At 42.4% G+C, this 13,955-nt stretch overlaps 1 protein-coding gene across 4 annotated transcripts in view; it reads right to left on the reverse strand.

Moving 5' to 3' along the window:
• SSH2 (slingshot protein phosphatase 2) overlaps positions 1-13,955 on the reverse strand; it is a 314,054-nt gene that overhangs the window by 33,498 nt on the left and 266,601 nt on the right. For all 4 annotated transcript variants that reach the window (XM_023183934.1, XM_023183933.2, XM_023183931.2 and 1 more), the window contains 2 exons: positions 9,332-9,425; positions 9,069-9,197 (listed from right to left, as the gene is read on the reverse strand). In XM_023183934.1, coding sequence (XP_023039702.1) covers positions 9,069-9,197; positions 9,332-9,425 — 223 coding nt within the window. The remainder of the gene's footprint in view (positions 1-9,068; positions 9,198-9,331; positions 9,426-13,955) is intronic.

Genomic DNA, 13,955 nt, shown 5'->3' on the forward strand with positions numbered 1-13,955 from the left:
GCACTATGCCTTGCTAATTTTTTCACTTTTGTTTTTTAGAGATGAGGTCTCACTTTGTTGCCCAGGCTGGTCTCAAATTCTTGGCTTCAAGTGATCCTCCCCACCTTGGCCTCCCAAAATGTTGGGATTGCAGGAGTGAACCACCACACCCAGCCTAGCTTTAATCTACAACAGTCCATCTTCTGCTTTCTTTGGGAGTGTGTGAGGGGATCTTTCATAATATTGACATATTATGTCCAGGCTGGAGCTCGGTGGCTATTCACAGGTACTATCATTGTGTGCTATAGCCTTGAACTTCTGGCCTCAAGTGATCTTCCTGCCTTAGCCCCCTGAGTACCTGGGACTACAAGTGCATGCCACCATACCTGGTTTGTATTCAATTTTAGAGTGACTTTTCTATTATTTTCCATTACTATTTTGGGCATACAAAAAAAAAGTCAAAATCTTATTAAAAAGTAAACTTAGAGCTCGGGCGCAGTTGCTCACGTCTGTAATCCCAACACTCTGGAGGCCGAGGCAGGCGGATCACCTGCGGTTGGGAGTTCGAGAGCAGCCTGACCAACATGGAGAAATTCCGTCTCTCTGGGTGTGATGGTGCATGCCTGTAATCCTAGCTACTCAGGAGGCTGAGGCAGGAGAATTGCTTAAAACCAGGAGGCGGAGGTTGTGGTGAGCTGAGATTGTGCCATTGCCCTCCAGCCTGGGCAACAAGAACGAAACTCTTGTCTCAAAAAAAAAAAAAAAGTAAACTTAGAAGTCTCACTTTCACTCCTCTTTAATTCCTACTGGTGACATTTTCATTAGTTTCTGATTTATTCTATTTTGAAAAAATACAAGCAAACATATACTTATTGCTACTTCTTACTCATATTACCAATTCTTACACAAAAGTAACATGCTACATATAATTTTTTATTCATTGCTTTCATTTTACATATATTTCATTTTATATATCCTCAAAACCACTAAATGTAACAGTTCATAGAGATCTTATTCTTTCCTACATCTGCATAGTACTTCACGAGTAATGATATGATAGTTTATTCAACTAGTCTCCTATGAATGATGTTTCTTATTCGTGGAAGCAGGTTTGCTGGGTCGAAGGCAGAATACAGTTTTGTTAAACACTGCTAAATTTCCCTCCATAGAGGCTGAAACAATTCTGTGGTCCCACCAGCAATGCATGAGAGCACCACTTTCCCCACAGCCTTTCCAATAAACTGTGTGGTTAAGAATTTTTGCCAATCTGATAGGTGTCTCAGTGTAGGTTCAATTTGCATTTCTCTTAGAAGTAAGAGTGAGCAACTTTTCATTGTTTAAGGTCTATTTTCTGTCTTTGAGCTATCGGTTCATATCTTCTGAAAAGGCAGACATTTTATTATTCATTTATTTGTTTTGAGACGGAGTCTTGCTCTGTCGCCCAGGCTAGAGTGCAGTGGTGTGATCTTGGTTCACTGCAACCTCTGCCTGCCGGGTTCAAGAGATTCTCCTGCCTCGGCCTCCCAAGTAGCTGGGACTACAGGTGCATGCCACCACTCCCAGTTAATTTTTGTATTTTTAGTAGAGACGGAGTTTCACCATGTTGGCTAGGATGGTCTCCATCTCTTGACCTTGTGATCTGCCCGCCTCAGCCTCCCAAAGTGTTGGGATTACAGACATGAGCCACTGTGCCTGGCCACCCTCTCTGTCTTTATTTGTAAAATGAAAACACCCTTCTCACCCCGGTCCTATATATTTAATGGGTACCTTTCCCTCAAATTATACATGCAAAGTTTTTCCCATATTAAAATGGAAAACCCCTCTCTCTGTCATAAATCCTCCTGCAGACTCTGTCCTTTCTCTCTTTCCTTCATGGCTTCATAGAAACAAAGTCAAATACTCACTTTCTGGATGGGCGCAGTGGCTCACGCCTGTAGTCCCAGCACTTTGGGAGACTGAGGTGGGTGGATCACCTGAGGTCAGGAGTTTGAGACCAACCTGGCCAACATGGTGAAACCCTGTCTTTACTAAAAATACAAAAATTAGCCTGGTGTGGTGGTGTGTGCCTGTAATCCCAGCTACTTGGGAGGCTGAGGTATGAGAATCACTTGAACCCAGGAGGTGGAGGTTGCAGTGAGCCAAGATAGCACCATTGTACTCCAGCCTGGGCAAAAAGAGTAAAACTCTGAGGCCGGGCGCGGTGGCTCAAGCCTGTAATCCCAGCACTTTGGGAGGCCGAGACAGGCGGATCACGAGGTCAGGAGATCGAGACCATCCTGGCTAATACGGTGAAACCCTGTCTCTACTAAAAAATACAAAAAAAACTAGCCGGGCGACGAGGCGGGCGCCTGTAGTCCCAGCTACTCGGGAGGCTGAGGCAGGAGAATGGCGTAAACCCGGGAGGCGGAGCTTGCAGTGAGCTGAGATCCGGCCACTGCACTCCAGCCTGGGCGGCAGAGCAAGACTCCGTCTCAAAAAAAAAAAAAAAAAAAAAAAGAGTAAAACTCTGTCCCCAAAAAAAAACAAAACAAAACAAAACAAAACAAAACAAAACAGCAAATACTCACTTTCTCTATTTCCTGATTTCCCACGTCTCATCCATAGCACTTGGGCCTCCACTCTCATCACTCTTGCTGATGTTACTAATGACCTCTCCTAATTGTCTTATCACCACTGTATCTTTATTCCACTGGCCTTCTCTGAGTATCTATCTGATATGGCTCATCATGCTCTCCTTCTAGAATTAGATCAGACTGTACAAATACCTAGTCTCATGCCTCACACAATAAAGAGGATTGATAAATGTTTGTTAATTGGAAGATCAAATGTGACCAGGAAACGAAGCACTATGAAAATTGTCAAGTGTTGTGTAAGTACTATCATATTACAGGTGATCTGTAATCTGGCCATTGAACTGGGAGAGCTCAAGGACACTGTGCTCAAGTTCCATTTAGGAAAAGGTCAGTAAGTGATGTACAGGCAAGGGCCCTGCTGGCTTGTTTTAAAAAAATATGGGAGGCTCTGAAGGCTCTGCTCAACCTTAGAAAACAAGCTCCCGCACCAAAGAAATAGGCAAGAACTATAAAGGACTTCAAGGAGACAGATGCCAAACAATAGGGGCTGAGAGGTTAAACTGGAGCCAGCGAAATGTGACCACCTCACTTCTTAATTTAGAAATCTAAATTCTTCATGGAACTCTGTCCAGTTAGATGAAAATAACACTGACGTGATGGATAAAGTCCCTGGTTTTCATCTACCTGTCCAGAGAGAGTTCAACCTGACAATGTGAAGTGATACCTATCCATTGGCAAATGAATTAAAGGCACTGGTTACTGACTCACTGAAGCCCATATAAAGTGACTTGGGCTACAGTTAGTGCTGCTTCAGGTTCAATCTGAAAGACCTGGAGACCACTTGGTATAATTACATTTCTGTCCTCAATACAAATGCCATGTATATTAGACTTCTGAGGCCCTTCGCAGACCCAATTTTCCCCCCATGCTTCATAGGCTTATGGTGACAATTCTCCCGGGGTTTGCATTATGTTCTATGTAATTATGTGAAGCATTTTCTAATTTTACTGAAGTGTAAAATGAAACACTTGGACTATAATACATTTTAAAGTAAGTTCATTTCCATCTTTTACTCTGGTTCCCTTGCACTATACGCTGGCCTAAAGACCCAAGTAACTAATTTCTTTTTATGTTATCCTCAGGAAATAGCCTTGCTGGAGTCCAGCTGTCCAAGGAAAATAGAAGAGGACAGCACATTTATAGCAAATAAGGACTGTACTGTGGGAGTTATGCTAAGATAAATATAACTTGACGTAATATCCAAGGACTGGTATCTCTGTCCATATTTTATCATATCATTTCTATAAGCCTCAATACTGTAAGTCACATTACTGTGGCAACCAGGCATAAGCTCTTTATTAACTTTTCCTTCTAAGAGACGTTTATGCCACACCTCCAATTCAGGGACAAAAATCATGAATGTGATAAAATAATCCTTTCGATTACTGTCTCATCTATTTACACACCCTCTGTTTCTCTGCATCTACAGTAAAAGTAACCAATTTGATGACTTTTTCTCCTGCTTCAGCCTCCCGAGAAGCTGGGATTACAGGCGCCCGCCACCACGCCCGGCTAATTTTTTTGTATTTTTAGTAAAGACAGGGTTTCACCATGTTCACCAGGACGGTCTCGATCTCCTGACCTTGTGATCTGCACGCCTTGGCCTCCCAAAGTGCTGGGATTACAGGCGTGAGCCACCGTGCCCGGTGAGGATGACTTATTTTTTTAAGTTCAAGGGTATATATGCAGGTTTGTTACATAGGTAAACTGGTGTCATGGGGGTTTGTTGTACAGATTACTTCATCACCCAGGTATTAAGCCTAGTACCCACTAGTAATTTTTTCCTGATCCTCTCCCTAGGCTGAATTTTTCTCTGAAAAGGAAACACTTTCCAAAAAGATGTCAAATACTGTAATGTCAAATCTTGGAAAAGATAATCAGCAGTAAAAGTTCTGACTATTTTTTAAATTCACGAACAAAATTACTCGTTATGTGTCCAATATACTTGTTTGCCTGCTTTTCTGCAAAGGGTCTCTGTCAACATCTAGCTTTTTCTCAGCCAAATCGGACAGCCTCCAGGAGAGCTGTTGATACTGAAACTTAGTTGGGCAAAGGCTTCCAGCTCAGAGAAGTGATATGCTTGTAAGGGTGTAGAATCTCTTTTTCTAGAAACAACCTGGCTTCCCACCAATCAATTCTCTCTTCTCAATGCAGCTTTTATTTAAGCTATAAACTACACTTTCCCACTCCATACCAGCTGGATACTTTCCTTAATAAACAGATCTCTGTGCAGTACACTGCAGAGCTGAGCATTCTTCCAAAGGGAGGGAGAAATCCTGTTGCCTCTCTTTACTCAATCTGGTTGAGCTCCAGGCATGGCAGCTATGCACAAGATGAGATGACTTTGCAGAAAATCAACACCACTTGCAGCTAGAATGCCTCTTTTTCCATGTCAACTGCTGGGAAACCCAGCAGGGCAAAGACTCAATGGAGAAGAGACAGGGATTTGGACATAGGATATGGCAGTATAAACAAAGGGAGGAAGCCACCAAGGAACAAGTATAATAAAATGTTTAGACAACTTGTTCATGCATTTACTTTGTTAGGTAGGAGTTAAATTACAGGGTTCCTCAATTTTGAAGTTTTTTTTCCCCCAAATAAATATTCACAATGGAAAGAAAATGTCCATTTTCTAGAATACAGAATTATACCTGAAGCTGAAGACATTTTCATTTGTTCAAAAATATGTACATATATACACAATGCTGATGTGCAAAAAAAGTACACAGATGTGTATTTAAAAAAAAATTCTATGTGATACTCTAATAGTGAATATATGTAATAAATTTGTCCAAATCCATATAATGTACAACACCAAGAGTAAACTCTATTGTAAACTATGGGCTTTAGTTTATAATGATGTGCCAATGTAGACTAATGAGCTGTAACAAATGTACCACTCTGGTGGAGGAGTGGCAGAGACTATGCATGTGCTGGGATAAGTTGTAGATGGGAAATCTCTATACCTTTTGCTCAGTTTTGCTGTGAACCTAGCACTGCTCTTTAAAAAAATAAAAGTCAGCTGGGCGCGGTGGCGCACGCCTGTAATCCCAGCACTTTGGGAGGCCGAGGCAGGCGGATCACGAGGTCAGGAGATCGAGACCATCCTGGCTAACACGGTGAAACCCCATCTCTACTAAAAATACAAAAATTAGCTGGGGATGGTGGCGGGCGTCTGTAGTCCTAGCTACTTGGGAGGCTGAGGCAGGAGAATGGTGTGAATCCGGAAGGCAGAGCTTGCAGTGAGTGGAGATCACGCCACTGCACTCCAGCCTGGGCGACAGAGCAAGACTCCGTCTCAAAAAAAAAAAAATTAAAAAAAAAAAAAAAAAAAGTCGATGTATCATATCTGTGTGTGTATATACAAAAATATATATGTACATCTATAAATAAAAGTAAAAAAGATTGGAGCTGGGGGCGGTGGCTCATGCCTGTAATCCTGGCACTTTGGGAGGCTGAGGCGGGTGGATCAGGAGTTCGAGGCCAGTCTGGTTGACATAGTGAAATCCCGTCTCTACTAAAAATACAAAAAATTAGCCGGGTGTGGTAGTGTGTGCCTGTAATCCCAGCTACTCGAGAGGCTGAGGCAGGAGAATCATGTGAACCTGGGAGGTGGAGGTTGCAGTGAGCTGAGATCACGCCACTGCATTCCAGCGTGGGTGACAGAGCGAGACTCCGTCTAAAAAAAAAAAAAAAAAAGATTGGAAGGCAATATTATATAACAAAAGATGATGGTGATTATCAGTCTTGATTAAATAAATATAATAATCTATTGTCTTCTAAAAGTTTTTAAAATGAACATGGATTATCATTATTTTTAGACAGGGTCTCACTTTGTTGCTCAGGGTGGAGTGCAGCGGCATGATCATAGCTCACTGTAGCCTCCAACTCCCAGGCTCAGGTGATTCTCCTGCTTTGGCCACCTCAAGTGCTGGGATTATAGGTGTGAGCCACCACACTTCGCCAGAATTATTTTATTTATTTATTTTTTTGAGACAGAGTCTCGCTCTGTCACCCAGTTTGGAGTGCAGTGGCGCGATCTTGGCTCACTACAAGCTCCGCCTTCTGGGTTCACGCCATTCTCCTGCCTCAGCCTCCCAAGTATCTGGGACTATAGGCGCCTGCCACCATGCTCAGCTAATTTTTTTGTATTTGTAGTAGAGACAGGGTTTCACCATGTTAGCCAGGATGGTCTCGATCTCCTGACCTCGTGATCCACCTGCCTTGGCCTCCCAAAGTGCTGGGATTACAGGTGTGAGCCACGGCGCCCGGCCCAGAATTATTTTTTTTAATAAGAAAAAAACGCAAGACAGAAGATTACACCTGACAATAATGAAATCATGGTATTAATCTACTGGCACAAATGCTCAAATGCATTTGCAGCTGATTAGAGAAATGTAATTTTGGGGAAATTAGATTGTTTTTTCTGCTTACAATACTATTAAAATTTGCTTGTATGGCCTAAAATATACCATTTGAGGAGTAGTTCTTGAGTGGGTCAAGAACACAGGGAAGCACGCATGAAATAAAACAGGTTGATCAGTCAGAAACTGACTGTATTTGATCTTCATCATGTCTATATTCTTTTAAGTGTTAAAAGCCAAGCTCAATGGGAAACTTGACTCCCAAGTTTGCAGCTTCAGTCACATGAGCTCCTTTGGACTACAGGTATTTGCCCTTCATAAAAATTAGTCTTCAAAAAAAAAAAAAAAAAAAAAAAAACAGTTGGGAGGGCCTCCTCATAGAATGAGTGACTCACAAGTTTTCTATAGATAACACAAAGATTCTTTCCAACAATACAAGAGCAGGATATATCTGAATCCTTGTGGAAGTATACATAAGAGACAACAAAGCCAGCTGCCTTGCAAATGGAAAAGCCAATGCCAGTTTTGCAGTATGATCTACAACCAGAAATGCCAACACATATTGGTCAGTTAAAGTAATGGAAAATAAGTCCCCCTCCCAGCTCACAGCTTTTCATGAGTAATTTCATAGCTAATACACCACTATGAATCACTCTAGACACATATATCCTAGAGTGTCAACAAGTTATTTCAGGGCACAAGTCTTCAAAGGCATAGTCTGAGTGCCTCATGAACACTTGAATATTCAGAGTGAGGTGGATCCAGTTTAGTCAGTTCCTGAGCATTTATTCCCCTTCTCTTCTGTTTCCCAGCTTCTAATCATTTCACAGTTTATAAACGTCCTCAAGAAGAGAAAGGAAGTGAAATTCAAACCAACTGATTGACTTCCTTGTAAGCATTTTTGGTGAAAGTGTGGGAAGTGGACACAAAATGAGGTTTTGGCATTCTCCATTGATTTTGATTATTCTTGTTAACTTTGTTCCCACTACATGTACAGATAAGAACTAAAACTCTAACATTTGAGAGAGAAATAGGTCTTAGGATTTTAGAAGCTTTCATAATCTACCTGTCAGAGAGGTCTCCTTGGGCTAGTTACAAGGTCACTAAATGTTCAGGAACCATGAAGAACAATTTTTAGTCACCAATTTTTGGTAATCATAAAAGTAGGGACTCAAAGTGTAGCCACAGGGTTTCATATGTTTGAAAGTCCAGTAGTCTCATCTCTCAGTTATAGAGTAGCTCCCACCAGCTCTGCTCAGATATATCAGACCTTAGACACATTTGGCAGATTTGAGAGTGACCTTAAAGGATCATCCTATTTGGGGTCAGGTGCGATGGCTCATGCCTGTAATCCCAGCACTTTGGGAAGGATGAGGTGGGCGGATCACTTGAGCTCAGGAGTTTGAGACCAGCCTGGGAAACATGGTAAAACCCCATCCCCACAGAAAATACAACAATTAGATGGGGGTGGTGGCACATGCTTGTGGTCCCAGCTACTCAGGAGGCTGAGAAGGGAGAATCACTTGAGCCTGTGAGGTTGAGGCTGCACTGAGCCGAGATTGTGCCACTACACTACAGCCTGGGCAATAGAGTGAGACCCTGTTTCAAAAATAAAAATAAAATTAAAAATGAGGGCCAGGCACAGTGGCTCATGCCTGTAATCCCAGCACTTTGGGAGGCCCAGACGGGCGGATCACCTGAGGTCAGGAGTTCAAAACCAATGTGGCCAAGATGGCAAAACACCGTCTCTACTAAAAATACAAAAATTAGCTGGGTGTGGTGGTATGCACCTGTAGTCCCAGCTACTCGGGAGGCTAAGGCAGGAGAATTGCCTGAACCCGGCAGGCAGAGGTTGCAGTGAGACGAGACTGTGCCACCACACTCCAGCTTGGGCAACGGAGCGAGACACACACACGCACACACAAAAAAGTAATAAAATAATTAGGAAGTGATGAGGTTTGAGTACTTATCACTTTTGTCTTTAATGTAAGTTACATTTTATTGATGTATAATAAAATTTAACAATTACCCCCGCCCATGAGTCCATATGGGTTAGCTTTAGCACACCACTTAAAGTAGCCTTAAAACTTACCAAGAACACGTGCTCAAATATTTGTGTAGGGCTATCCATTTGACCAAGGATCACTATCATTTCATTGTCTATAAATTCCTTGAATTCCCGCAAGTTGCACACCATTTGCATTTCCAACTCTGTTCTTATCTGAAACAAAGATGACATATTGTACCCATCTCTTAAAGTCCCTCTGTACTTTCAACCATGCACTATTTCCAGCCCCACACCTACTGTTATACCACTGCTAGCCTTGGAACAAACAAGGACTCAAGGTCTCTTACCTCTTTGGATGTAATATTCTCCAAATCCTTCTGCATCATGATCTCCCTTAATTTGGTTTTAATTAGCCTTTCTGTTCGTTCACGTTCAGTAGGTCTGAAAAGAGAGAAATAACGATTATTCTTAAGCAGGAATTTGACTAAGTTAATGAATGTACCATTTGATTAGGCTTCCAATTTAGTAAACCTTGCCTTTGTTACCCTCAAATTCATATTGTGGAAGCATGGCAAAATAAAATCATATTTTGAAAAGCTTATTAATTTTCAGAATGTACAGAATTTAAACATATTAGAAATTATTACTTTGAAGAGGTTATATGTGTCTAAAGCCCTTAAATACATTCATGTATTTAGATCATGAGGGAGCAAAGATAATTTGGGTGTACTGATTGTAATATTTTTTTTTTTTGAGATGGAGTCTCGCTCTGTTGCCCAGGCTGGAGTGCAGTGGCGCGATTTTGGTTCACTGTAAGCTCCGCTTCCTGGGTTCATGCCATTCTGCCTCAGCCTCCTGAGTTGCTGGACTACAGGCACCCGCCACCACGCCCAGCTAATTTTTTGTATTTTTAGTAGAGACGGGGTTTCACCGTGTTAGCCAGGATGGTCTCGATCTCCTGACCTCGTGATCTGCCCGTCTTGGCCTCCCAAAGTGCTGGGATTACAGGCGTGAACCACCGCGCCTGGCAGATTGTAAATACTTTAATGGAGGACGATACCCATACTTGTTTTTGTATTCTGGGTATTACTTACTGAGCTAGAATACCCAGCTCAGTAGACCAGTACTATGACCTACCACGGAACTAAGTCTCCTGTGGTTTAAAATGCCACCTTATGCTGATAAGTCAATGTTGTGGTTCTAGAAAATGGGAAAGAAAGAAGAATGATCCTGCCTTCTTCAATAAGGCAAATCCTCCCCCAAAATCGGTTGTAGAGATCAACTACTTAGAGCAGGGGTACCCAATGGGTACAGGTCAGTGGCCTGTTAGAAGCGGGCAGCAGAGCAGAGCAGGAGGTGAGCGGCGGGCAAGCATTACTGCCTGAACTCCGCCTCCTGTCAGATCAGCGGCATTAGATTCTCATAGGAGCGCAAACCCTATTGTGAACTGCACATGTGAGGGATCAAGGTTGCATGTTCCTTATGAGAAGCTAACTAATGCCTAATGATCTGAGGTGAAACAGTTTCATCATGAAACCATCCCCACCCCACTGCTCCCTGTCTGTAGGAAACCAGTCCCTGGTGCCAAAAAGGCTGGGGACTGCTGACTTAAGAGCCCTTCTATCCAGAATGCTTTCCTTTTAATGACAGTTCTCACAATATCTCTGTGAAATAGTTATCCTTGTTTTACAGGTAGAGGAAACAAACAACTGAAAAGTTAAATGACATGCTGATAACCACACTGGCACAGGAGAATTAGAATGCTCAGCCTAGCCTAATGCTCTACCTGAAGGATTGTCACTTCCTTTAGTCTTCTGACTCTCTTAAAAATAAAATCACCCTTCAAACTTTAATATGAAATCAAACTAGGTAGCTGACTCTCCAATTATTAGAAAAGTAGTGGTTCAATGTAACTGGATATTTCTCCTCTAAAGCATTATTTCAGATTATGCAGAATTTGAATGAGGTTGACAGGGAGTACTTTGTTTCATCTCCTCCCCAACTCCCACCACCTACTCAAGAAAGGTATCTGGCTCTGCACCTCCTTATTTGGAGATGAAAATGGACTAAGCCTTCAGGCATCCTGCCTGCCCTTGCTGCCTACAGCCTTATCGCTGGTTGCAAAAATAGCTTTGGTAATCTTCAGAGATGGATGCTCTAACCCCACAACCTTGGGGCTTCCCACCACTCGGGCTCTTAATTTCTCATGAACCCTACAGAACACAGCTAATACCTGAGGTGTTTCCCTTCAATCAGCCAAGGTATTCCTGTCTTAACTAGGATTAAAATTCTTATCCATGCTTTATTTATCTTAGACACAGCTAATGGTAGAAAATAAATGTATAATTTCAGTCTTCCATTAAAAATAAATATTGGGCCAGGTGCAGTGGTCAATGCATGTAATCCCAGCACTTTGGGAGGCTGAGGTGGGTGAATTGCTTGAGCTTAAGAGTTCGAGACTAGCCCAGCCAATTGGCGAAACCCCATATCTACAAAAAATAAAAATAAAAAATTAGCCAGGCATAGTGACACACAGCTGTAGTTCCACAGCTACTTGGGAGGCTGAGGTGGGAGGACTGCTTGAGCCCCAGAGGTGGAGGCTGCAGTGAGCTCTGATTGTACCACTGCACTCCAGCCTGGGTAACAGAGCAAGACTCTGTCTCAAGGAAAAACAAAAAGGTAAAAACAAATTTTAGTACCTGTGTTCATGGGTCAGATTCCCTAGTTCCTAAGCAATTTTTCCTTTAATTCTTCACAGGTGTTTGAGGCAGAGTGGTTGGGGAGTAGAAAGACCTAGGTTTTAATCCTAGCCCTGCTATTGGTGGTGTGACTTCTAACAATTTTCTTCTTCCCTGCGCCTCTGTTTCCTTTTCTATAAAATAAGTAGAGTAGGCTGGGTGTGGTGGCTCACACCTGTAATCCCAGCACTTTGGGAGGCTGAGGCAGGTGGATCACCTGAGGTCAGGAGTTCGAGACCAGTCTGGCCAGCATGGTGAAACCCCGTCTCTACTAAAAATACAAAAATTGGCCAGGCATGGTGGCGGGCACCTGTAATCTTAGCTACTTGGGAGGCTGAGGCAGGAAAATTGCTGGAACCCCGGAGGCGGAGGCTGCAGTAAGCTGAGATAGTGCCATTGTACTCTAGCCCGGGCTGAAAACAGTGAGACTCCATCTTAAAAAAAAAAAAAAAAAAAAAAGAGTAGAGCAATAATACCTGTCTCATGATATTCTTATGAGAACATGCATGAAGTGCTGGCATAACACCAGATGTATATCCCATATATGTATATTCCCTTCTTCCTCCTTTCTTTGGATTTCAAAATATAAATTATTCACAGAAGAGTATTTAAGTCCATTTTGGCACACATTCTCCCTGTATTCTCAGTATCGTTTTATAGGCTTTTCTAGTCAACTTAGGGAGGAGGAGGAATGGAAAAAGCATTACAACACACAAATCTGCTTTTTCCTCCTCAATTTCATTGGAGAAAAATTTGGAAAATACATAAAGTAAATAAAAACCACTGAAAATCCCTCTACCTAGAGATAATTATTAACAACACTCTGGCCTACAGCTTTCGTGTATTCTTTTTCTGTAAACAGACAGAAGTTCTTAAAATATATCTTAAAATTAGGGTTATTATTGCACATACTAAGAACTAACAGTTAATAAGCCTTTATCATTTGCCAGAGACTGCCTTTATGTTTTTTGCTTAGGGATGTAAAGAGAGTAAGAGTAATTTCCTTCTTCTTCTTGTTTTTTGTGTAGTGTCAAAATCTTCTCTAATAAAATCTTTTTTTTTTTTTTTTTTTTGAGACAGAGTCTTGCTCTGCCACCCAGGCTGGAGTGCAGTGGCACGATCTGTGCGATCTTCTCGGGCCAGTGCAACCTCTGCCTCTCAGATTCAAGTGATTCTCCTGCCTCAGCCTCCTGAGTAGCTGGGATTATAGGCACCTGCCACCATGCCCGGCTAATTTTTGTATTTTCAGAAGAGACGGGGGTTTCACCATGTTGGCCAGGACGGTCTCGAACTCCTGACCTCAGGTGATCCACCTGCGTTGGCCTCCCAAAGTGCTGAGATTACAGGTATGAGCCACTGTGCCCAACTTGTCTCTAATAAAATCTGGAAAAAATGGGAAGAAAATTTATCTCTTTCTCATGTAAGTCTGGTTTAGAATGTGCTTTTTTGAGCTAGATGAGACATCCATTTCTCTGAAACTCATCACCTAGCTGTAAAGCATGAAATCACCAGTAACATTTCCCATGAATCTTTATCTTTTCAATTACTGTGAGATTCTGAAAAGACCAAGGCTACTGAAAAGAAAATCCTAGTAGCAATAGCACCCTGTGCAAAAAAAAATTCCACTGCTTTTTTGACTGTTCCTTTCATACAATTTTTGGAAAGTTCACCTTTTCTAGTAAAGAGCATTTTTTAGGCCAGGTGCAGTGGCCACGCCTGTAATTCCAGCACTTTGGGAGGCCGAGGCAAGCGGAGACTAGCCTGGCCAACATGGAGAAACCCCGTCACTACTAAAAATACATAAATTAGCTGACTGTGGTGGCACACGCCTGTAATCCCAGCTACTTGGTAGGCTGAGGCAGGAGAACTGCTTGAACCCGGGAGACAGAGATTGTAGTAAGCCAAGATCATGCCACTGTATTCCAGCCCGTGCGACAGAGTGAGACTTGGTCTCAAAAAATAGAATAAAATAAATTATTCTGTTTAAAAAAAAAACAACCCGGCCGGGCGCACGGTGGCTCAGCCTGTAATCCCACCACTTTGGGAGGCCAAGGCAGGTGGATTGCCTGAGCTCGGGAGTTTGAAACCAGCCTGGGCAACATAGCAAAACCTTGTCTCTACTAAAAATACAAAAAAATTAGCTGGGTGTGGTGGCGGGCATCTGTAATCCCAGCTACTCAGGAGGCTAAGGCAGGAGAATTGCTTGAACCCGGGAGGCAGAGGTTGCTGTGAG

This window comes from Piliocolobus tephrosceles, chromosome 16 (assembly GCF_002776525.5).
Source record: "Piliocolobus tephrosceles isolate RC106 chromosome 16, ASM277652v3, whole genome shotgun sequence".
Taxonomy (NCBI): domain Eukaryota; kingdom Metazoa; phylum Chordata; class Mammalia; order Primates; family Cercopithecidae; genus Piliocolobus; species Piliocolobus tephrosceles.